Source organism: Oncorhynchus mykiss, chromosome 13, assembly GCF_057628025.1.
Source record: "Oncorhynchus mykiss isolate SJ-2025 chromosome 13, ASM5762802v1, whole genome shotgun sequence".
Lineage (NCBI taxonomy): Eukaryota > Metazoa > Chordata > Actinopteri > Salmoniformes > Salmonidae > Oncorhynchus > Oncorhynchus mykiss.
The window spans coordinates 30,892,761-30,917,980 of record NC_143034.1 but is presented as its reverse complement, the minus strand read 5'-3'; the positions used below and the strand labels follow the sequence as shown (position 1 = coordinate 30,917,980).

General features: G+C 45.3%; 1 protein-coding gene and 1 long non-coding RNA gene across 5 annotated transcripts in view; one reads left to right on the top strand and one right to left on the bottom strand.

Moving 5' to 3' along the window:
• The window catches only part of si:ch211-214c7.4 (uncharacterized), a 40,123-nt gene extending 23,370 nt beyond the window's left edge, over window positions 1–16,753 (top strand). Inside the window, exons 4-7 of one of the 4 annotated variants that reach the window (XR_016485816.1) lie at window positions 7,056–7,213; window positions 7,383–9,872; window positions 10,892–10,966; window positions 12,664–12,889. Coding sequence is in view for 2 of the 4 variants with exons in the window: in XM_021557225.3 (XP_021412900.3) it covers window positions 7,056–7,213; window positions 7,383–9,872; window positions 12,664–13,610 (3,595 nt within the window). In the remaining 2 variants the exon portion in view is untranslated. Of the gene's footprint in view, window positions 1–7,055; window positions 7,214–7,382; window positions 9,873–10,181; window positions 10,550–10,891; window positions 11,027–12,663 lie in introns of those variants that run through there. The other 3 variants (XR_016485815.1, XM_021557225.3, XM_090196016.1) reach the window with 3 other exon arrangements.
• Window positions 16,754–19,460: 2,707 nt separating this feature from the next.
• On the bottom strand, window positions 19,461–22,784 carry LOC118938241 (uncharacterized). Its single transcript, XR_016485817.1, has 2 exons — window positions 22,397–22,784; window positions 19,461–21,080 (listed from the first exon to the last, which is right to left on the bottom strand). It is a non-coding gene; the product is annotated as an uncharacterized LOC118938241 (long non-coding RNA).
• Between the last annotated feature and the right edge of the window lie 2,436 nt (window positions 22,785–25,220).

The following is a 25,220-nucleotide window of genomic DNA, read 5'->3' as shown; positions in this document are numbered from 1 at the left end:
ATTTTCACAGCAGAGGCACTTAATTGAAAACCTAGACAAGCAGATTTAGGTATTTTGTTCTCTGTGGTAACGGGATGTTTCATTGCCACTGGGGCAACACAAGCCCCAGGAATGCCTTCTGTCTCAATAAGCAGCACGAGGGGGCTGTTTTTGGATGGCACACTAGCCAAGCAGAGCACTGTCCGAGGCAAGGTTCCATTTGCTGGAAGGTGGCCCTGGAGAGAAGAGGGCCAGAGGAGAAACTCTGACAGGGAAGATGGCCATCCCCCAACAGGGATAAAGTATACCTCCGGGGCGCTCTCTTTTTTTAATAAAAAAACTCCCAAACAATTTAACTGCAATTTGAATCTGTCGACTTGCGGTGCCAAAGGAGCCTGGCTGTGTCTGACAGTGAAAAGAGGGGGGGAGACTCAAATGAAACTGTCCTGGCAACACTTTCGCTCTCACTTTCGCTCCAATCCATAATTAAATCTAGAATCTGCTTCCTATATCGCAACAAAGCATCCTTCACTCATTCTGCCAAACATACCTGTGTAAAACTGACTATCCTACCGATCCTCGACTTCGGTGATGTCATCTATAAAATAGCCTCCAACACTCTACTCAACAAACTGGATGCAGTCTATCACAGTGCCATCCGTTTTATCACCAAAGCCCCATACACTACCCACCACTGCAACCTGTACACTCTCGTTGGTTGGCCCTCTCTTCATACTCGTCGCCAAACCCACTGGCTACAGGTTATCTACAAGTCTCTGCTAGGTAAAGCCCCGCCTTATCTCAGCTCACTGGTCATCATAGCAGCACCCACCCGTAGCACGCGCTCCAGCAGGTATATTTCACTGGTCACCCCCAAAGCCAATTCTTCCTTTGGTCGTCTTCCAGTTCTCTGCTGCCAATGACTGGAACGAACTGCAAAAATCTCCGAAGCTGGAGATTCATATCTCCCTCACTAGCTTTAAGCACCAGCTGTCAGAGCCGCTCACAGATCACTGCACCTGAACATAGCCCATCTGTAAACAGCCCATCTATCTACCTACCTCATCCCCATATTGTATTTAATTATCTTGCTCATTTGCACCCCAGTATATCTACTTGCACATTCATCTTCTGCACATCTACCATTCCAGTGTTTAATGCTATATTGTAATTACTTCGCCACTATGGCCTATTTATTGCCTTAACTCCCTTAACCTCATTTGCACACCAGTGTATAGATTTTTTTGTTTTATTTTTTCTACTGTATTATTGACTGTTTGTTTATTCCATGTGTAACTGTGGTGTTGTAAGTGTCGAATTGCTACGCTATCTTGGCCAGGTCACAGTTGCAAATGATAACTTGTTCTCAACTAGCCTACCTGGTTAAATAAAGGTGAAATAAAAAAAACGTCTGTGAATCTATTGCACAACTAGGGCATATCAACCAAGTATTGGCTTTGAATCCCTTGTTGACACTTACCAATTGCTTGTAGCCACAACAAATATACCAAAGCCGTTGAACTAGTGCCACCCAAGCAATTAATACTGTATGGAAAGCAAGTAATACTGTATGGAAAGCAAGTAATACTGTATGGAAAGCAAGTAATACTGTATGGACTCCACTGAGCTTTGACTCGCATCCCTTCTTGACTCCCTCCCTGAGGATCAGGAGGTTCTGAATCTTTCTGTGAAGACGAGATGGAGGGTCACGTGAGGTTACCGCTGCACGCACAGATGACTGGCCTCGCCTCCCATCTCTCTCTCCTTCCTTTCAGAAGCAATTTCTCGCTCTCCATCCCCCCCTCCCCCCACCTTAATTGAGTGCTCCTGTCGTTTCGCGTTCCCTACGTGGAACTGACCCAGATGAGAAGTCCAATCTGCGTCCGTGTGAGTTTAGTTCATCTGTCCACTCGCTCCCTCTTCCTTCCATCATGTTAGTCCTGTCGCTCCCTCTCTCTTCCATCATGTTAGTCCTGTCGCTCCCTCTCTCTTCCATCATGTTAGTCCTGTCGCTCCCTCTCTCTCTTCCATCATGTTAGTCCACTCGCTCCCTCTCTCTCTTCCATCATGTTAGTCCACTCGCTCCCTCTCTCTCTTCCATCATGTTAGTCCACTCGCTCCCTCTCTCTCTTCCATCATGTTAGTCCTGTCTCTCGCTTGTTTCATCACTGCGTACCTGTTTGTAGTTCCTTTCCCTCAACCTTATTTTCTTCCTTTTCTCCCTCGTCTAATGCAGTCTCGTCTAACGCGGCTCACCACCGCCCGTCTTCAACTAATTCCCCATGTTATCGAAAGGCACAGAATGACCGCTTTCTTGTTTTTCCCCCGCTGCTCTTTACCACACAGTCAAGGTCCTGCTCCCTCTGTCCCGTCGACGCACCCCATTACAGTATAATAATGGTGAAACCTAAAGGCCTTTTGAGTCTCGCAGCCTTTTATTTGATCCCGCTAACAGATGGTAACAAATGGTCGTTCCTGTTGGGAGAGGCGATTTGTGGCCAGGCGTGCTCGGCCGGACCACTTCAGGCCACTCGTACGACCGTAAGTTTTTTTTGTCGTTGTGAATTAATCTGTGTTGTCGGCTGTGTCCAAACCATGGCGAGCCAATCAAAAGAACAGCGTGACGGATATTGGGGTAATTGACTGAATCGCAACAATGCCATTAAAACGGTCAGTTCCTCTGTTTCCTATCCCTTTTTGTTTTGTTTTAGACGCTGTGTACGTATGAATCTGTTCTGGAGAAATGAGAAGCAAAGCATCGATTTTTGCACGAACACAGTGCTGCCATTGTTTCATTACACCTGGTTCTTCTGTGTGCAGAAACACGCTGGTAGCATGGTGTAGTATATAGCCTTAGGCTAACCATATAAATTGCCCATTTTTTAACAACTGTTTTCAATGTAGCGCTCTGTAGCACGGGCTACAACTCATCGCACAAGCCTGTCAGTGTGAACGCCTCACACCAGTCTGTACATGTAGATTGCACACACCAGTATCACGCGTGTCCAAGCGTAGCTCTGTAGATGTACGTTACTATTCCCTGCTCCTCTGTTGCATAGCGTAAGGATAATCGGTCAAGTGTGCTCATAAATGCAAGGACGGACACACACACACACACACACACACACACACGCACACTTGACATTCAGTTAGCTCAGCAGTATGCAGGGGGATAGGCACTGCCTTGCTCTGGGAAAGGGCGCTTCTGGATCCTGTGGCTTCTCCACAGCTGTCTGGCACCTGTTAAAGTGACCGAATGGCAGATCTAGGATCAGCTTACGCTCCAAATCCATTACCTCAGCCAGGAGAGGGGTAATTTAGAAACTGACCTCTATTGGACTAGTATATAACCTACTGTTCAGTTTTGTGCCTACTGAACACGAAACCAGGAGTGTTGGGAAGGTTGAGCTCCACTGTTAAGAAGAGGGAGTGTTTTAATGGATCAGTGGCTCATGTCCGCCTCTAACCCTCGATTAGTCTCCTCTCTGTCCTTGGAATAGTACTTCTCTCAACCCTCTTGAGTGCGACCCTCCCCCACATCCTGTTATTTTTCCACAATCACTCTTTCCCACTCCATCATTCCCTGTATCCTTTCCTCTTCCCCCACTAGACTGGGATTAGAAAATGACTAAGCGATGCGTTGCAGGCAGACAATGAATGGGTCTTGTTAATGGTTGTCTGTTACTTCTTGAAATTGCCTTTATGTAGTGCAGGATGGCACTTGACTCTTCTCGCTTACTGTACGGTGAGCACTGAGCAGGTGAAGGACCACTACTGACTTTGTGATCATAGAAAAGTCCCAAGCCTCTTAGCTGACATTAGGCAGCTGATCGAATGGTACTGAACCAAAGTCCTACACTGAGTGCACAAAACATTAGGTACACCTGCTCTTTCCATGAGACTGACCAGGTGAACGCTATTATCCCCTATTGATGTCACTTGTTAAATCAACTTCAGTCAGTGTAGATGAAGGGCAGGAGACCGGTTAAAGGATTTCTAAGCCTTGAGACTATTGAGACATGGCGTCTGTATATATGTGTCATTCAGTGGGTAAATGGGAAAAACAAAATATTTAACGGTCTTTGACCCAGGTATTGTAGTAGGTGTGAGGTGCACCAGTTTGAGTGTCAAGAACCGCAACACTGCTGTTTCCTGTGTGTATCAAGAATGGTCCAGCATCCAAAGGACATCCAGCCAACTTGACACGTGCCAGCATCCCTGTGAAAAGCTTTCGACACCTAGAGTCGATGCCCCTACATAATTGTGGCTGTTCTGAGGGCAAAGCGGGTCGGGTTTCAGACCCAGGGCCTCGAGCTTGGAGGGCACTGTGGTGTTGAATGTTGAGCTGTAGTCAATGAACGGCATTCTTACATGGGTATTCCTCTTGTCCAGATGGGATAGGGAAGTGTGGTGGGGATTGCATCATCTGTGGATCTACTGGGGCGGTAAGCAAATTGAAGTGGGTCTAGGGTGATAAGTAAGGTGGAGGTGATATGGTCCTTGACTAGTCTCTCATAGCACTTCATGATGACAGAAGTGGGTGATTCTCACAATCTTGGTTTCAAATATTAATATCCTTTGGAGTCTTCATTGGTCCTGGTGTCTGTAGAGACGTCGCTCTTCTTTTAGGAGTCGAGTTGATGGCGGGGACATTTACCTGCTGAGGTGAATGTCTGTCCTCTAGGGGAGGCGGTGTCTCCTTGACGGTTTTGAATAACTTCTTCATTTTGCTTCTTGAACATGTTGATACACTTCATCTTCCTCGCTTGGTGTTCTGTCCAATACAGCTTTTAACTGGTTTTTTTCTGGAATACCTTTTTTTGAGTTTTCCCGACACTTTTTTTTCTTTGTGTTGCTTCTTTGTCAGATCTTCAGTTGTGATTTTACAATTTTGCTTTTGTTTTTGATATCTGGAAATGGAAAGGAAGCATGACATGAAATGAGCACGTCTCAAAACATGGGAAATATCCTACAGTTATGGACACGTCATTCTGTAGTAGAGACTGAATGGCTTACTGACTGTGTGTCCTATAGAAGGGACTGAATGGCTTACTGACTGTGTGCGCATGTGTAGACTTCCTAACACTGTAGGGTATTGACTTCCTATAGACACTGTATGAGGGCATAGGCTTCCTGTAGACTATATATACGAATTACGCTTGCTGTAACCTCTCCAACACCTAACCTCGCTCTCTCCTTCTGTACTCTTCCAGCAGTTCTGGGATGATGTAAACTTTCTCTCTAAATTTTGTCACCTTAGCCTTCGCTGAAGCTTTCTTTTTGCCACTTGCTGACTGTCTGCAATTAAACAGGACATAAAGCAAAATATCAACAATTGCAAATGTTTACTCAATGTACATAATTAGACATTAATGAAGTATATTTTCATATATTTAAAATGTTCTAACGTTTTTCTAAATGTGGAAAACTACCTGTAATGATAATCAATACTGTTGTGTATGCAGTCTGACAAAAGAATGCTTAACTTTTAACTGGAGAAATGTAAAGAGATCTGCTTAACTGGTAGCCATCTTGAAGGTACTGGCAGATGTGTTGCTTCATTCAAAATCAAAATCGCACTTTCAGTTTTGCTTGAATGCTGCCATCCACGGTTTCTGGTTAGGGTAGGTTTTAATAGTGGGTACAACATCCTATATGCTTCCTGATAAACTCAAGTCACTGTATCAGTATATTTGTCTATTATTCTTGGAAGGTACCCAGAACAGATCCCAGTCCGCGTGATCAAAACAATCTTGAAGCATGGATTCCAATTGGTCAGACCAGCATTGAGTAGTCCTTAGCACGGGTACTTCCTGTTTGAGTTTCTGCCTATAGGAATGGAGGAGCAAAATGGAGTCGTGGTCAGATTTGCCAAAAGGAGGGCGTGGTAGGCATCCCGGAAGTTGGTTGAGTGTTTTTAGCAGTGCAAGTACTACAGCTGATATGTTTATCGAACTTCAGCAGCCTTTTACTCAAATTTACTTTAAAATCCCAGCTACAATAAATGCGGCCTCAGGAAATGTGGTTTCCAGTTTGCATAAAGTCTATTGAAGTTCATTGAGGGCCGTCGTGGTATCTGCTTGAGAGAGGATATACACGGCTGTGACTACAACTGAAGAAAATTCTCTCGGGAGATAAAACGGTCGGCATTTGATTGAAGTATTCTAGGTCTGGTGAACCAAAGGACTTGAGTTCCTGTATGTTATCACACTTACACCATGAGTCTTTAATCATGACACACACACCCCCGCCCTTCATCCCGGAGAGATAGGTATTCCTGTCTGCGGGATGAACTGAGAACCCAACTGGCTGGACCGACTCGGACAGTATGTTCTAAGGGATGCCATGTTTCCGTGAAACAGAGTGTTAGTCCCTGATGTCTCTCTGGAAAGACACCCTCGCCCTGAGCTCGTCAACTCTATTATCCAGAGACTGAACATTAGAGTACTATACTCAGTAGTGGTGGGTGGTGTGTCTGCCTCCTAAGTCAGACTAGAAGACCTCTCCAGGTATCTCTCTTCCGCCGGTGTTGTTTTGGGTCGGCCTCTGGAATCAGTTTCGCTTCGGGTAAGTCGTATTCCTGGTCGTAGTGCAGGTGCGTTACCTCCGCTTTGATATCCAATAGTTCTTCACGACTATATGTAAGACACCTTTTTCTGGGCTAACAATGTAAGAAATAATACATAAACAAAATACTGCAAAGTTTTCTAGGAGCTAGGCAGCCCTCTGTCGGTGTTATTTTATCATTTTAATAATAAAAAAAAAAACCTAATTTAACTAGGCAAGTCGGAACAAATTCTTATTTACAATGACGTCCTACCCCGGCCAAACCCTAACCTGGATGACGCTGGGCTGATTGTGCGCTGAACTATGGGATTACCAATCACGACCGGTTGTGATTCAGCCTGGAATCGAGCCAGCGTCTGCAGTGATGCCTCTAGCACTGAGATGCAGTGCCTTAGACCGCTGCGCCACTCGGGAGCCTGTCATTGCGTCCTCTTGGTCAGGTTACTGTAGATGTGAATGTGTTCTCCATAACTTACCTGGTTAAATAAATAAAGTGTGTTCTTCCCCAGGCCTGCCGCTGGTCACACTGGATTGTTAATGGGCACATCCAAGCCAGCTGCTGCCGGCTCCAGCAGACCTGCAGCTTCCAGAGTCGGTACCACAGCCCCCTCCACTGGCAGGACTACCACAGCGCAGGCACCCAAACCTACAGGCCCTGCCAAGAAAGGTGCACATGCCTTACAGGTTTTGTACCATGAATGAAACCCACTTGATTCTATTTGTATTGGTCTTGTGAGCATCACCTGTATGCATCTCAAAATCAACTTGAAGGTACCATTTTTTGATTTTTAGTTGAAGAGATAAGCATGTTTTAAATTATTTGGTCTCTGTTACAGATGTCAGCAGACCAGCAACCACTACCGCAGCCAGAAAGCCGGTAACATCCACCACTACCAAAACGACCAAACCTGACCCCCCTAAAGCGACTGCAGCCTCCAGACCCGAGCCCGCCTCCAAAAGGCCCCATCCCACCAAGGCGGCAGACACCAAGCCAGCCCGCCCTACATCACAGGACCCCAAGCCCCTGCTCACACGTAAAGCCCCTCCCACCACACGGCCCCCTGCCACACGACAGCCCCAGGGTAAGACCCCCCCTGCCTCCCCCAGCAACAAGCCCGTGGGCAGCACCGCCCCCCAGTTGGTCAAACGAGCCTCTAAACCAACCCAGTCTGTCCTGCCCTTCACTGCCAGACCTGGAGCTCCCAAGTCTGCAGCAGCAGTGGCTGCCACAGCAGCAGCTGCCGTGGCAACAGTCACCATGATAGCCACAGCAGAGCCAGAAGTGGCAGCTTCAGAAATCCCAGCACCAGTGTCTGCATCTTTGCCAGCAGTGGCCCTAGAGTCCAGAGAAGAGGTTTCAGACCCAACTCCTCAGGATACTACTTCTCCATCTCTACCACAGAGCCCACTCAGGCTGGCTCCTGCTCCACCACAGGACTCACTAGTCACTGTTGCCCAGGAGGAGAGGTCTGAACAACCAGAGACTGTCCCAGCAGCCCCGCCACAGCCAGCACCAGACCAGACCTTACACCAGGACATCCCCGCAGCAGTGGCTAGGGCTACACCCAGCCCTCTGGATTCCTCAGAGAAAGCCCAGCTCAACATGGATGAAGAAGAGGACGAGGAGAGGGAGGGCAGCCAGCGGGTGTCTGTGTCAGAAATGAGCGGCTCCCAGCCCACGGAAGAGTCCAGGCCGGGCTCAGCCGGCCCTGCGGGTTCAGGGTGGCGTGCAGGCGGTGCCCTGCTATCGGAGTTGGACTCTGAGGTGAGCTGCAGCCAGCAGGGGGCGTCGGAGCTGAGCGCCCCGGGCGTCCTGGAGGGCACAGAGAGTATGGATGACCTAGGAGATGCCAGTCTGAAGGGTGCCATCGACATGGAGGGCATGTCTGCCTCGGCCGGCTCGCCTGACTTCGAGAAGGTGCCCGACATCCCGACCAATGATTTTGATGACAACGATGAAGACGGAGACCGGGTGTGCGACATGGAGGTGGGTTCGGAATGGGCGGATGACCCGAGAAGAGCGAGGCGTGACGAGGATGAGGATGACGATGTGGAGATGGCCAGTGAAGGGGTGACTGAGAGCGGGCTAGAGAGCTATGGGAATGCAGACGAGGATGACTTTGCAGAGGATGAGAGACTGGACAACCTGAACCAAGCCCTGCCTGCCCTGGCCGCCCAGTGGGACCAACCCAACCCCAACTCCTTTTGTGACCCCTGGGCCCAGCCGCACCCCCAGGCTGCCTCAGCCTCCCCCCTGCAGACTCCTACCAGCCCCTCAGACCCCTGGCAGGCTGATATGGAGACACCCACCCAGTACTCCACTCAACCCTGGCTGCAGCTGGCTGCCACACCATTTGTTCCAGCCCTGCATGAGCCCTTACACCAGCCTGCCCCTGCATCTCCACTTGAGAAAGAGACCCTAGCCCCATTGCACTCCCTGTCCCCCATAGCTGCCTCCGGCCGCGGCATGTCACACTCCATCACCCTAAGCGCTACGGAGCTGGCTGTCCACTGCAACAGCGAGACCAGCACCAGCACCCCAGAGGAGCTCTGTGACTACAACAGCAGCTCCGGGGTGGAGTCCCGCTCTGAGGGGGGGAAGCTCCACACCCTGCCTGCCGCCCTGGCCCCCGTGCGCTCCCTCCAGCCTGAATTGGAGGACCTGGGCATCCACCTGGAGAGAGAGGACTGGGAGGTGGCAGAGACCCTGCCAGCCAACGAGGTCCCAGGGGACCCCGCCACAGCACCCACGTCCAACCCCTCGTCCTCCTCTACCACGGAGGATGAGGCCAGCGACACGGAGGGCGAGGCCCAGCTGGATGAGCTGGGCCAGGGCATCCACAACGCCACCTTCGACCGCAAGCCCGGCGCCCAGCGCTGCCTGTCAGCCCTGGAGGAAGGGGAGGAGACCAGTGGAGGCGCAGAAGAGGGTGGCGACACCCCCCAGTCTGTCAACTCGGTGGCATCCTACGCCTATGACATGACAGCGTCCAACTCCAGTAACCACTCCACTGCTGAGAGCTGCGCCAAGAGCCCTGGCATCTTCTCCCTGGAGGAGCTGCCTGAGGAGGCCAAGGAGCTGGAGCTGACCCTGCCGCCGCCCCAGCAACAGGCTGCCTCGGCAGACTCCCTCCTCGTCTCCAACCCAGAAGAGCAGCAGTACATGTTGTGTGGGACGCTTGAGACAGAGCTAGGGGACACGGGGGATCTGAAACCCCTGGACCCCGCGCTGTTCGAGGCCCCCCAGCAGCCCGGGGAGGGCCCCCGTGTCACCCAACCGCCCTACTACTCCACTGTCTGTGAAAACACTGAGAACTCTCTCACAGGTAACGTATAGTCCCCCCCTACTTCCCTACATACCCAGTAACACACCTTTTACCCACCCCTCCCCAAAGCCCTCTGCTGTTTTAGTCATCATCATTTTGTCCCCAACCTCCAACTGGGGTGGATATGATCAAAATGTTAATTTAAAAAAAAACAAGCAAAAATAGGGAAGGGAAGAAATAAAGACTTTAAATACAGCAGTGCCACTTCCCTCGTATGATATTACCTTATGAGTATATGGCTTAACTCCTGTATGTGCAATAGCTACAACTATTACTATTAGAATGTGTGTTTTTCTTTTTAATTAACAGATCTGAAACATGAACTGGCATGGTTTGATTTGCATTGACTGGGCTGTTGTGACGCAGCTCTTAAGAAAAACCAAGAAGAAACATATAACATAACAAAAGCAAATGTGGAATGAAATGTTCAACTTTGTGTATTTATCCGATTTACTTTTTACTGAACAAGAAAATGCTGATGAATGTTGATTGTATTGTCTTGCCGTTTTTCATCATGAAGAAACAGACATCTGTCCTCATCCGCCTTCCCCTAAGCACTCCCCCTTTCCTTCTGCACTTTAAGGTTAGACTGCCCCTCCCCCCGCTTTCTTACGTTTGTCCTTTTTGGAGTATTTACCATTACCAAGCTTTAAATAAAGATGAGATATTTAACGTGACTCCTCTCTCCCGGACAGTTTTATTCAAGTGGGGATTGGGGAGTTGGATGGCACATAGTGTCACATATGTTAAGCCCTAGAACATGGGAGTAGAGGTTGTGTCAACCTTATGTGGGAGACCATTACATACCCGTGGGGCCATGTGGATTCAAAAGCACTAAGTCTCCCAGCAAGGAAGTATTCATACCTATAAACATACATACACTCCTCACTCTACTCCCACCATCCCAGAATAGGGCTCAACGGAGACATTATGGAGTATGTCTATCAAACTCCCACCTCCTCTCAGCTGCTCCTCTTCCGCACTGTGACCCCCCCCCCCTCCCCCCTCTCATATGTAAGACCTGGTGGAGTGACCCTTCCTTGCCCCGCTGGATTCCTCCATCGCCAAACGAACTGAGAAACGACGTCGAGAAGGTTCGCCATCATCCGAAACAGAAGAGCACACCCACCAGTGTTTTCTTTTCCTCTAGTAATGTGTGTTTTGCCTTTTATGTTTCCGTTCTGCCCGTCCTCTACATTGTTTGAGATCTCTGTTATATCTACAAGTGCATGTCCACCGCGCACCATTTTTAACCGCACTGTTTAACTACTTTACCCTTGGGACGCCTTGTTTGCATGTCACTGACTGACACTCATTGGCTTTGGTTTGGTTTGAGGGCATGGTCCGAAATGGCACCCTGTTCCCTAAATAATGCCCTGGTCAAAAGTAGTGTACTATATAGGCGACATGGTGGCATTTCAGACGCAGTCCAGTTCACATGAGGTGGTGTTGCTGTCTATATACTGATGCATGGTGAACGGTCTTGTCTTGCATGTTTCACTTACTCACCAGCTCCCGACGGGGACTGAAGGAAACTGTTGGTTGTTCACAAGCGTTTCTTTTAATTTCACAAGACTATAGTTGGTAGTTACTGCATATACGGGAAGTTGGGCTGCTTTATTGCACACCAACAAAAAAAATATTATCGGCATATTTTGTTTTGGGAAGTCACATTTTGAAAAGGTTCATGAAAATGGTTTGCGAAATTTGCTCTCTGCTTTAACTTCCCCAGCCAGTGGCTCCTCCCACCTCTCCCTGCTGTCGTCATGTCTCCTGTTCTCCCGGTGTTTCACTTCACCCCTGTCCCCACCTCTTTTTAACCCGCTTTGCTTTTCAGGCTGTCAATGTCGCACACTTTGCCCACAATATCATGTGAGTGAGGAGGTAGTTCCTGGGTTCAGTAGTCATATGTTGACACACTTAGGCTATCCTAAACCATTAGGCCCAGCTACAATTGTCAATTTAGCGTTCAAACAGCCCCGGTGCCAGAAATGTATGAAAAACTGCCAAAATAATGGAAACGCTTGAGTGAATGAGGATTGCGAAGTATATTAAAGCAGGTGCTTACACACAGGTGTGGTTCCGGAGTTAATTAAACAATTTAACATCCCACCATGCTTAGGCCATGTATAAATAATGAGTTGGCCATTATTTTGGCTACCATGGCTATGCCCCCATAGGATGACAATGTCTCCCCACAGGGCATGAGTGTTCACTGAATGGTTTGATGAACATGTCAACCATATGCCATGGCCGTCTCAGTCACCAAGATCTCAACCCTGTTGGAACACCATATGGGCGATTTTTGGAGCAGCGCCTGTGATTTCCCACTGCCTTAACCGAAAATGTAATTTCTCGTGGAAGAATGGTGTTGCATTCCTCCCATTAGTTCCAGACACTTGTAGAATCTATGCCAAGGTGCATTGAAGCTGTTCTGGCTCGTGGTGCCCCCCCCTATTAAGACACTTTATGTTGGTGTTTCCTTTATTTTGGCAGTTACCCGTACACTATAATAGTTGTAAGTTGCCTGTGATGATACACAATACAGAACTTTTCAAGCCACAAACACGCAAATTACAGTCTCTCGACGCTAGATATTTAATGTGTAGATCACATGGACACTACATCACTCAGTCTTAAACTCCTCTCACTAACATCTCCTTGGTACACTCAATACCCACAGTCTCTGTTCTCTGCTCTCACCCACACTGCACTGCTCCCTCTCATTTGTCTCTCTCTCTTTCTAACGCACGCTTCCCACTGGGTGTGATCTCCAATTTTTCCTCCCCAGGGCTCAACGTGCTCCCCCAGCCACACTGCCGCCGCGACCACCACCCCAACCCCCACTGTGACCTCTTGACCCCACCCAGGCTGACCTGTGCTGACCTGCCCCCCCGGAGCCCTCGCCTACAGGCCAGCCCCCAGCTCCGCAGACTGGAACGGCACCAGCAACAACTACTAGAACTGCAGCAACGCAGAGAACAGCAGGGAAAACCCAAAGAAGAAGAGGCGAGGAAGAATAGCGAGAAGGAGATGAAGAAAAAGGAGGCGGAGCAGCAGCAGGAGGAGGAGGAGAAGCTGAGGAGGGAGGAGCTGAAGCAGAGGCAGCAGATCATGCGGTGGCAGCAGGAGCTGGAGGAGCAGGCACAGCAGACGTCACCGCAACAACAGCCCCAGAAAGGTCAGGCAACAGTGCTGCTTTCGCCTTCCTCTGGTCTCCATACCATTTATGAAGCCCTGGAGAGTGATGAAGAGGGGAAGCAGATTGAGATTAATGTCCAGCTCGAACAATGCGAAGAAGCCCCGCTGGAGAACGAGGTTGACAGTAACCGTGACTGTCGAGAGGTGTTGGATGAGGACAGAGCTGATAGCAACTCCACCTCCACTCTCAGTCCCTCTCCAGACTCCCCCGAGCAGGAAGAGTCCCGGGACGCCTCCCCACCCTCCGTCTCCCCAGAATGCCCCCCTCCCCTGGACCTGGACTGGGGGACGAAAGTTGACATTGTCCAGCAGCTGATCAACCAGACCTTGCTGCTGACGGGTGATGGCTGCTCCTCCCTGCTCCTGCTGCCCGGAGGCACCTTGAGCCCCCTGGAGGCCAGCCTGTGGCCCAAACTGCTGCCCCCCCTTACCCCTCCCTCAGCCACGGTCACGTCGGTCAGCAGCTTCTCCCCGGAGGCCCCTGGCCAGTCCCCCCAGGGTGAGTGGACAGTGGTGGAGCTGGAGACACACCACTGAGGGATGTAGAGACGTGTGTCTCACCATTTAATGGTTGCACACACTGTTGTAACAACACCTCTCTTACCTTTCCATTCATCACTGCAAATACAACACTACTGTTTGATACACTGAACTAACACCACTGTATTTTCAAACATGATACCTTTCGATTGGGGGGCAAAGGACACTGACACCACGGTTATGTCAATCACAGACTGACTCACACTGTAATTTTACACCTCTCTCTCATGCTAAAACTACGTTAGGTTACATACCAGCAGCCCCAGAGGGCTACTACCTTGATTAGACTGGTTGACTGAAGCTTCTGGGCCAGCTATTTGGGTAGAATAGTTGTTAGCCATTGTCAATTTTACTGAAGCTAAAACTACATTTATTTAACCTTTTATCTAACTAGGCAAGTCAGTTAAGAACTAATTCTTATTTAGGAACGGGGGATTAACTGCCTTGTTCAGGGGCAGAACGACAGATTTTTACCTTGTCAGCTCAGGGATTCGATCTTGCAACCTTTCGGTTACTAGTCCAATGCTCTAACCACTAGGCTACCTGCCGCCCCAGGTAGCCTCACACACACACACACACACACAATATGTTTTGATGTGGTGGGTGGGTGGGGGGGGTCCTAGGTGGTTCAGTTCACACTGAAGATGTTGAACTACTGACTTGGTTTATGATTATTGGTCCGAATTACTGATGACAAACTGCACTTGACTAGACCAGTATCCTATAATGATCACTCAATGCCAGCTTAGCTTTGTGCTTCAAAACTGTTTGATTTACTCTAGAGCAGCAAATCATAGAAATAGAATCCCTAGAACAGTCACAGGATCCCCATTCCAATTGCCGAGGGCCTTTATCCTTTCTAGGGATACTATTTTTATGGGCCAAGTTCCTGCGTTTCTCTGATGTCAAACCAGAGGCCTTCCACCAGCTGAGGTAAAACGCTGGTTGGCCGTATCTGTTAGAGTAAGGTTATTTATCGACTCTATGATGAATTCCACCATTTCAGGGTGGTATTTCACTAAGCAGGATCTATTTTGTGATACAACTTAGTGAAATACACCTGGGTGCTAATGAAATGAGGGACTGTTTCTGTTGCATGCTACTGCTGACTGATGAAGGCCACCGGAAATATCGGTTTGTCTTTTTTTCAGAAGCACTCTCGCGTTTTTGTTCTGAAGACTTGGCCCCATATCCTGGGTGGTTTTCCTCATCTTTGGGCTTGTTTCTGTGGTTACGGATGATGACATAATGGGGGTGGGAGTGGTCATGACATTGATATGAGGTAATGGAGAAATGAATAGGTAATTGAAGATGGTCAGAGTGTAAGAAAACAGAGTCTTTGAGTAGATTTTTCTGGGGATATAACCGGTTCTTCTGTGAGACTGCTGGGTCCTAGCCTTGGTCCCAGATCTGTTTGTGCTGACCATCTGCCCAACTCCTATGGTAGTTTGGTGTTATGAAGACCATGGGCGTTGGGCAGATGGTCAGCACCAACAGATTGCCAAGATGACACAAACCGATTTGGGACCAGTCATGGGTTTTTGCGGGTTAATATTGGGGTTAGTCATGAACTATATTTGAAGGAGGGTGGTACAGAGTTAACCTTGTGGATGTGTACATGTATTTGTGCGTGTCTGGGTGGAAAGGTACTGCATGTGAAGAAAACAATTTGCATTACCTCAGTGGATTGTGAATATAGTAAATGAGTGTCCGTCAAGCCTATAATATGGATTCGTAGAGCGTTTGAAAATTGATTTATTGCGCCATGTACCTTCAGTTTGAAACCTGATCTGACATGAGTCAAACACTGGCTTTACTATTAGGGTACTTGTGTTCAAATGGGAACTTGCATTAAGCCTCACTGAAGTTGATTTTCTAACAGGAGTGTCATCTATTTAGCAGAAACACGGATTTTGTCATTGTTGTTAAACTTTGAGCCCAAAGGAGAGAGTCCACTGTGTGGGGCAACGATCCTGGATGGACAGAAACGGGTGGTTGGGATGATGTGAACGCCGAGACACACTCCTTCATATACCATAGGGATGGACTCGACTGTTGATACAACCACTCTGCTGTGAGGCCAGGGCTAGTAGATACTATATGTATCTGGAAATCAAACCCTTTTCCACCGTAGGCACAGCAAGCAAGGGCCCTTTTTTATATAAACGGTAGCTAGATTCTCCCGTGTCTTTTTCAAGCCGTTTTTCCATGTGTAGCCAAGTAGCTGCCATTTTCTAAGGCAGTTTGGTACGTTCCGATTTGAGGGCTCTGCCACTTCTACTCCAAGATGCCAAAGCGACACGCACAAGGCATCGGTCAAAGCTGGACTTTATCTCTTGTTTTTAAACGTCTCCTCACTGTAGTGTTTTGTGTATTGTTAGTGTATAGTATTACTGAAAGGGGAGTCTCAGACCATTTATTGCAATGAAGTGAACCCACTGGATGTTTATTTTGTACTGTAGAGAATGTTTTAAAGTACGGTAGCTGAGAGGTGACATTATTTATAGATTTGAAGCAGATCTTGTTTTAGAGAATGAAGGTTAATGGTTGTAGATGTAATGGTTTATTTAAATTCCAAGATGTGACCTTTGAACTTCCGTCGGTACTACACTTGTAGACCTTTTTTTTTTCTTCTTTTGTTTGTATGATGTTTTGCCTGCATTTCTTAAAGATCTTCTCAATAGTTATCAGGGGATATGAAGTGACGAGAGCGTGTTCAGTGCTTCCATGAACACGCTTTGGTACATTTCTGTATTTTATGGAACTGCTCAAACCATCTACAAACATTCCCGTCTAGGCTGGTGTAGAAATTACACTGTAGTAAATGACAATATCACGCAAGTTACAGAACTATCACGCCCAATGGAGCATGTCTGGGAATCACTAGTACTGAAAGGTGTGGAATCTTCCCCTCTTTTTGTAAAGTTCTGTCATTTTATTTTAAAATGAAGGGAAACCCCCTTCTAATGTCTTCTCGATGAAATGAGGTTGGCATTTTGACGTTGGAGTTCAAATTACGGCAGCTTGTTTAAATACGTAATAATTCCTTGAGGTTGTGACTTTGTGTGAACGGCTAATGTGTTTTGTCAATATTTCAATGCATTTTATTTCGAGAAAATAAATTTGATTTTCTTTTGCCATTTTGTTGTTCTTTTGTTATTAACACTTCCAACTCCTGACCTATTTAAAATGGTGGCCTGCTGCCCTCCCAGGGTAAGTGTTGACCATAGCAAGTAGAAGAAAAATCAGCTTTCCTTTCCAAATACCTACCTTGGGGCTAGATTCCATCCATAGCACAGACGATCTGAGGAGACTGCATTCATGGTCAATGTCTGCTTAATCGGAACAGATTGAATTATAGTTATGATCTGTTACATTGCTTAGATTTACAGTCGAATGGCAAGAGGGGGATAATGCTTTAAAAATATATATATATATATATATATATATATATATATATAATGTTAACTGACTTGCCTAGTTAAAAGGTTAACATTCTAATGTACAATGACTGCATGCCCCAGCCAAAACCAACTACGCTGGGCAAATTGTGCGATGCCCTATGGGACTCCCAATCATAGCTGGATGTGATACAGTCTGAATTCGACCCAGGGACTGTAGTGATGCCTCATGCACTGAAATGCAGTGCCTTAGACCGCTGCGCCACTCAGGAGCCCAGAATGTTTTTGGTCTTTTGTCTGGCAGGCAAGACTACCAGTCATATATGGGGATATGTTTGAGAGGTTTTTCCCTGGGCTAGAGGATAATGTTCCACCATGCTGAATCAATGTGCAGAGAAAAAAACCACACGTTCCCCCTTCCTTTCTTTTACAAACATCTAAACACAATTTAGCGTAGACTTGTGCTATGTTTGGTGATTTTAGTGGTTGAAGAGGAACTGACAAATGGGGGTATGTCCACAGTCCTGTGCCATAAAGGTCCAGACATTGCCCTTAGACATACAGGTCTAGGATCAGTTAACCCTCCACTGGCTCCACAAATCCTACTCATAACCATCAGGGGAAACGCATCTGACCATAGATTCATCTATAGATTGAAAAATTCTGACGAACGCAAGGACAGTTTCTTGGATTATTCTGGAGACGTTCTAAAACAAATTAACAAACTGTTTTATAGAGACTTTGAACAGCAGACCATGAGTTTACGCTACTGTTGGATCAAATCAAACTGTATTTACATAGAACGTTTAGCAAAAGTAAATACATGGTCATCTATTTATCTGAAACGCACAGAATGAATGATCCAGAGTTGCTTTTCTAAAGAGTGTTGTCCATCTGACAAGATGCCTTCGTCCTAATTAATTAATTTGTTTCTTTGTAAACTTTCTTTCCTGTGTAAGTCAGTATGTGCAAGTTAGGTTCAGTTAGGTTCCCCTTCCGATTGAAGCTTTTCCCACAGCCTCTACAGCTAAATGGTTTCTCTCCTGTGTGAGTCAGTATATGTCTCCTACTGGCCCTCCAACACCACTTCCAGCAGTATCTAATCTCCCATCCAGGGACTGACCAGGACCAACCCCACTTACCTTCAGAAGCAAGCCAGCAGTGGGATGTAGGGTGGTATGCTGAAATGGCATGTTACTCTCACCAAGAAGAGACCCAGTGAACGCCGACCTCTGCGAAAAACGCTACATCTCCACCTGTAAATTGAAGGCCCATGTCAGACTCTGTCACGTGGAGAAGCCCTGCAACTGCCCCTTTTGTGGAAAGACCTTCAAACACAAAAAACATCTGTCCAGACATATGAGGATTCACACAGGAGAGAAACCGTTTAGCTGTGGTGACTGTGGGAAAAGCTTCAATCGGAAAGGGAACAGGTTCCCTTTCCGAACTTGCCCATACTGACTCACACAGGAGCGAATGTCCACAAAGAATGAAACAAATAGAAAAAACATAATGAAAACACAAAGAGGAAACAAATTAGGACAAAGACATCTTGTTAGAAGATGGACAACACTTTGGAAAAGGAAAGCAACTCTGGATCATTCATTCTCTGGGTTTCAGATAAATAGATGTCATGAATTTACTTTTGTAAAACGTTCTATGGGTATCTGCCAGCATGCTAGTAACGCTTCAGTGATACACAAAGTTTGATTTGATCTAACAGTACAGAGTAGTTAAACTCACAGGTCTAATGTTTTCACATCATTATAAACCAGAATTCCTGCTAGTTTGTTTAGGAATGTCTCCAGAATAGTCTGACTTATGTTATTGATACATTTAAAAAAAATATTCTCCAATAAAATGTGTCCTTGCATTTGTCCACTAATATTTGTTATGTTTTGTCTTAATGTTGCTCATTTATGATATTGATGTAATATTGTATACTACATTTTTAAATACTGTTAATACAATGTATTTGGTAGGCCCATTGTGTGTCCCTTTTATATACAGACCAAAATCCCACTAATTTACCATGCCTGCTTCTTTTTGCCTGCTTTTTCGTATATCTGAAAGGGGTAGGTGGTACAAAAAAAAGAAGGAAAAATTCAACCCACATCGAACTTTAAAGGCAATGTTCCTGCGTTAGCAGAGACTCCATTCATGGTAAACGCTGCTTAAGTGGGCTCAATCAGAAACGACCTTCAAAAGTGCATTTCGGGATTGTGGCCTTCATCTACTTCCCCAGAGTCAGATGAACTAGTGGATACCATTTTTATGTCTCTGTTAGAGGTCATTAGAGATAGTTTCGCGAACCAATGCTAACTAGTGTTAGCGCAATGACTGCAAGTCTATGGGTCTCTGCTAGTATGCTAGTAACGCTTCAATGATACACAGCATCTCCACGTGGATGGAGTTTTACTTCAAGCTCCAGAAATAGATAACTTCATTTGGGGAAAAAGTTTTAATTAGTAATAGGACGATCTTTTTTGCATGAACTGAATTGAAAGACAATGCATTTTAACACAGGTGACTCATGACAACTGCAACGGCTTGGGACTGATGTGAAAACATGCATTTAAAAAGAGAATGCGCTTATCAGGAGAAATTACATGGGGTGTCACTGAAATGGGACTGGACAAACACTGTTGTGCACTTAGAACAGAGTTTTCACTCACACAAAGTGCACTTATCAGGAATCAACTTTAAATCATTACTTCCATAAAGACTCAAACAATATCCTGAATGAGCAGCATTAGGTCAAAATGTATGACAAAAAGACAGATGGAAAGTGATATTTTCTGGAAGGTGTAAACATTTTTTACGTATCAATAACATCAGCCAGACCATTCTCTCATCACCCTGAGAGACATTCCAAAACAAACAACCAGATATTCCAGTTGGTAATCATGTGAAAACATCAACAGACTTTCAACAGCAGACCTGTGAGATTCACATAATACTGCATACTACTGTTTGATCATTACCTCACCCTTCAAATAAAAATGAAACTTTATTACAAAGAATATTCTGTTAAAAGTAAATTCATCACACATCAATTTTATCTTAAGAGAACAGCATGAATGGTCCAGAGGTGGTTTGTCCTCATCCTGCTTTTTAAAATTCCCATCTGTTGATAGAATATATTTGTCCTATTTCATTTTCTTTCCATTTTCATCCTGTTTTCTTTCTTCCTTCCTTTGTGGACCTTATCCACATGTTTCACTAGATAGGCCTTATGAGTGAATCTTTTACCACAGACTAAGCAGCCATGTTGTTTCTCTTCTGTGTGAGTCTGTATGTGCACCTTCTGCTGCCCCCTCCGATTAAAGCTTTTCTCACAGTCACCACAGCTAAATGGTTTCTCTCCTGTGTGAGTCAGTATATGTCTCATTAGGTCCCCCTTCTGAATGAAGCTTTTCCCACAGTCACCACAGCTAAATGATTTCTCTCCTGTGTGAATCATCATGTGCCTGAAAATATTTCCTTTGCTTGAAGGTCTTGCCACAAAAGGGGAAGGTGCAGAGTTTCTCCATGTGACGGATTTGGACATGGGCCTTCAATTTACAGGTGGAGTTGTTGCTTTTTTTTGCAGACGCTGGATCCCTTCTTGGCGAGACTCACATGCCCCTGCAGGTCAGTTTTCAGAGCAAACGTTTCGCCACAGTCGGGGCAGCCGTACGTTGTTCTAGACGTGGTGCTGGTTTTGGAGTGGTGTTCCCCAATGGTGGGCTGCTGTCAAGTCCTATTGGGTCGCTGCTTACAGCTGGAGGCATGGTTTTGTTTATCTGGATAGTCACAGGAAGTGTCTAGACTCTTCAGACAGGTCACAGTACCTCCTGATCACATTCACTTTTCACACAGGGAGTAGTGAATATGGAGTATTTCATATCAAAGAGTCCTTGAAGCTGCTCTTCCTCCTGACTGGCCTTGACTTCCTCCTCTTCCGCTTTAATCTCTGTGGGCTCTGGGTCCTCCTTCCCCAGACAGGGGCTCCACTTCTGCTCACATTGCTGCTGCTCAGCAGGAACCTCTTTTTCAGAGACAGTGAGAGAGAGCTGCAGGGAGTCTGGAGGGAAGGAGCAGTCTTTAAACATCAGTGTCAATAAAAACTGAAGTCAGTGAATTGAAGAAGTAAGCTGAAATTGTAATTTAAAAAAAATGAACTAGAATCTAAAAACTATTTTCAATTATCAATAAACTAAACATAAAAAGCTATTTGTTTTCAAAATTTTTCCATCATGAATTATACATTCAATCTCACTTCCTGTTTTTCTTTGTGACAGGCAAGGTTTTTTATTCATTCACAGTAAAAAATGTAAAACAACTCCTTAAAATTGTTTAGATTATGATCACTGTTAGCCTAAACAGTTTAATAATTGAGTAGAACTGTATATAACTGTATATCCAGTACCAGTCAAAGGTTTGGACACACCTACTAATTTGTACTATTTTCTACATTGTGGAATAATAGTGAAGACATCAAAACTATGAAATAACACATTTGGAATCATGTAGTAACCAAAAGTGTTAAACAAATCAACATATATTTTAGATTCTTCAAAGTAGCCACCCTCTGTCTGCCTTGATGACAGCTTTGCACACTCTTGGTATTCTCTCAACCAGCTTCACTTGGAATCCTTTTCCAACAGTCTTGAAGGGGGGGGGGACTAAGTAGACCAGAGACAGCCATTACTGCATTGGTGCCTACGGGAGAGCCAAAGGATTTGTTCGTATATTACAGATTTCCCCCACACACAGTCTTGGTAGTACATTTGGGCCTAATTTTATGACAAACCAAATGTGTTCTGCGCATTATGAGCCCAAACTCTTCAGTTCGTAGAGTAGAAGAAACGTCAATGTTTGAGGTCTGTGCAATTTCTCAAAGCGACCTGAAGCAGTCTAGGACAGCTCATGTGAGAAAGCATGCTAATGCGAGAGGGGGATAGCTCACTTACACAGACCAGAGCGTTTACCTTTTTTTTAAATGGGAAAACGCTGTAAAGCGTCATCTCAATTAATTTAGTATCTCTGGCTTCCACCATTTTAAAGCAGTGGGGATTTCTATGGGTTGGGAGTGATCTGCCAATGATCAGAGCGTTGTCTTCTTCAAATTGGGTGCTATGGTTTGTTAATGGCTTTAAGCTATATCAAAGCAATCTAGTAGCCACAAATGAATAACATAATTTGGTTCAGGACTCCAACACTGCAGGTGGCGGTTAATCATCAATATTAGCTTCAGATTTTTTTCCAACACAAAAGAAAAACCCAATTGACTACATTAAAATGTAGATAGCCTCAATGCTGCTGCTCGCGCTGTCAGACACCATAATGGCACAAATACAAAGTTTAGACGTCTTTCCATCTCTATATTTAGGTACAAACCTATTCTACTTAGTTTTATATCCGGTGTGATCCTCTTCTCTTGATACTACACTATTGTTTTCTCAACTGCCCCGAAAACCTCAACAGCAGCCGCCGTTAAACACTCATTTTAGACATTTTCAGTTGTAGTTTAGTCAACTGAGAGTTGGATATTCAGCTAGCACACTAGCTTCGTAAATGAGGAAAGAATGCTGGTAAATGAACAAACCACAAAATCCAGTTTGTCTTGTATTTGTATCGGCGAGAGCGAGTCCATTTTCAGTCAACTGAAAGTTGTGTCGTTGGCGAACAAAAGGCTCTTTGTGAACGTTGGGAATCGCATACCGTACTATTAGTCTTTGAGCTCCAGACATCGAGGGGTGGAGCACAGTGTTGCCAACTCCTCAGTAAGGAAAGTAGCTATTGGCTGTCCTAAAAGTCGCTAAATGACATCATCACCTAATTTGGATAATTGGCCATGTGCATGTAATTGGGATGGATGCTGTAGGAGATAGGAATAACGTGTGGGAGAGACAAAAAGTGAGTAAAAAACACCCTAAATATGTTTAACTACAAATGAACTTTCTTCTGTCAATTTAAAAAAAAAAAATTATGTCACAATTCCAACCCTCCTCCTTAATCCGGGTTTGGGAATGGCAAAAGTGACCCAAAAGAGAGACACTGGCGGAGTTACTTAGTTTTTTATTTTATATATATATATATAATTATTTTTTTCTTAATTTGGTTTGGTTTTTAACCTTATGGCCCACTTAGGAGCCTACAACAAGTCACAGTAAAACATGAACATTTTTAACCATAACAATTTTTTTATATTTTATGTAATCTACATTAATAATCTAAATGGACCAAAAAGAGACTAGAAAAAAGCTGTCAATGCAATGTGAGAAAATTATGGTAACTAGTCTGGCCCTAATTCAGGTTAATTGAAAAAAAAAAAATGTAAGCCAGGGTGGGATCAGCCAGCGGCGGCGGCTTCCAGCATGTGTGATTCATTTGCAGTCTGGAGCGGAGGGGTGAACATCTCCTGCTCTGACTGCAGCTGGGAGGGACTGCTGCGCGAGGACTGGGCCGCCTGTGAGAGGACTGGGCCGCCTGTGAGTGCTTTGGGACGGGGGTGGGGCCCACGGGAGCACCCGCTGCTCGTTGAGAACTGTAATAACATACGTGCTTTCACGTCAGAGTCTCCAAAAGTCTTCAATAACACCAGAAAAAGATGCTAGATTTGTCACTAGTCGCTTTTTTGAAAATGTGTCGCTAGAGAGGTCTGAATGCTCGCTAAATATAGCGATTAAATTGCTAAATTGGCAACACTGGTGGAGCAACTGCTGCCTCTCAAAATTAGTTTAGATTTTTTGTGACGCCAGCACACATCAAATTTGCCCAAATCTTTGGAATTCTAAATTGGTAAGGGGGTGGGGTAGAGTACAGTCATACAGATTTTTTTTTTTTTTTTGAAAGATAATACAAAAAAATGTTAGTGGGGTGAGGTCAAGAAATTCTTTGGGAAAAAAAGGGGATCCACAGAAATTCTCGTGGAAAAATGGGGTTGCTGCAGAAAATGTTTGAATAACACTGGTTTAGACTGAGCGGTTGCCTCCCACAGTTTACCATGAGGGGATTCGATTAAGATGGCCAGGGTTGCATTGGCTATGGCCCGTCACATAGGTGTGCCCTGCAAAAATGTCTCTCTTCCCCATGGCAAAATAGAATTGTATTACATAACATTTTCTCTCCAACCCATGGCAAAATGTGTAGAACTGCAGAAAATGTGCTTTCAAACTGCACCTTTTTCTCTATTCCCAAATTGTGTAGACATGCAGGAAATTAACTTTAAAAGTGAGATTTATCTCTCTGCTGTCAAGAGGTGAGGGCCCGGCCCTCCAACCAAATCTAGCTTCCTCACTCTTTCTCTCTAGTCTTGAGGCTGGATTATGAGACAGTACACATTTACTCGTACTATTAAGACACACTACTTGAGTCGCAATCATGACTAGTTGTGTTACTTAGGCCTATGTCATAGCAACGAATCCCATGGCATCTAGACACTTACCATTATGACCAGCCATGTTACAGAATTGTGACATTTTATGAGGTTTTATGAGGTTTTTCATAATTGCATTATCGTGTCATAATGTAAAATCAGCTATACCACATTTAGGTGTTTGGTTGGCATTAACAGTAGATGCTAAATCATATATCTTTTTACTCTTAACAATTGCCATTACTTCACATTGTGGTTTAGGATAGATTCTTATACACCCACAAACTATGCTTAAAGTAATGTCTCCATCAACACATATACATCTACCAATATAATAGAATTAGGTATTGGGAAGTGGCTGGCTCATTTGTTTGGCCCCCACTACGTATGGCTATATCGGTCCGCTACATATGGCTATATCAGTCCGCTACATATGGCTATATCGGTCCGCTACATATGGCTATATCGGTCCGCTACATATGGCTATATCGGTTTTAATGGATTCTCGAATAACCTTTTGAAGAACCGTTTGGGGTACATTTTTGAACTACCTGCCCCCTTCCCATTATTCTTATTAATAATAATACGCTTAACAATAACACAATATTTTTTGTTCTCAGTGTTTATTATGATTTCGGTGGCAAAGCAGAATAAAAAAATCTAAATATGAGGTGAACTCCCAGCAGAACCCCAAGTCCACTGGGTATATCCTCTGGCGTGTTGATGTTAATGTGTTGATGTTCTCTGTATCCATAGCCACAATGATTTTGCAGTGCATGGTGCTCAAACAGGGCTCCTGTTATATTCATCAGAGGTGTAGGGAGGGTGAAAAATAGTAATTAT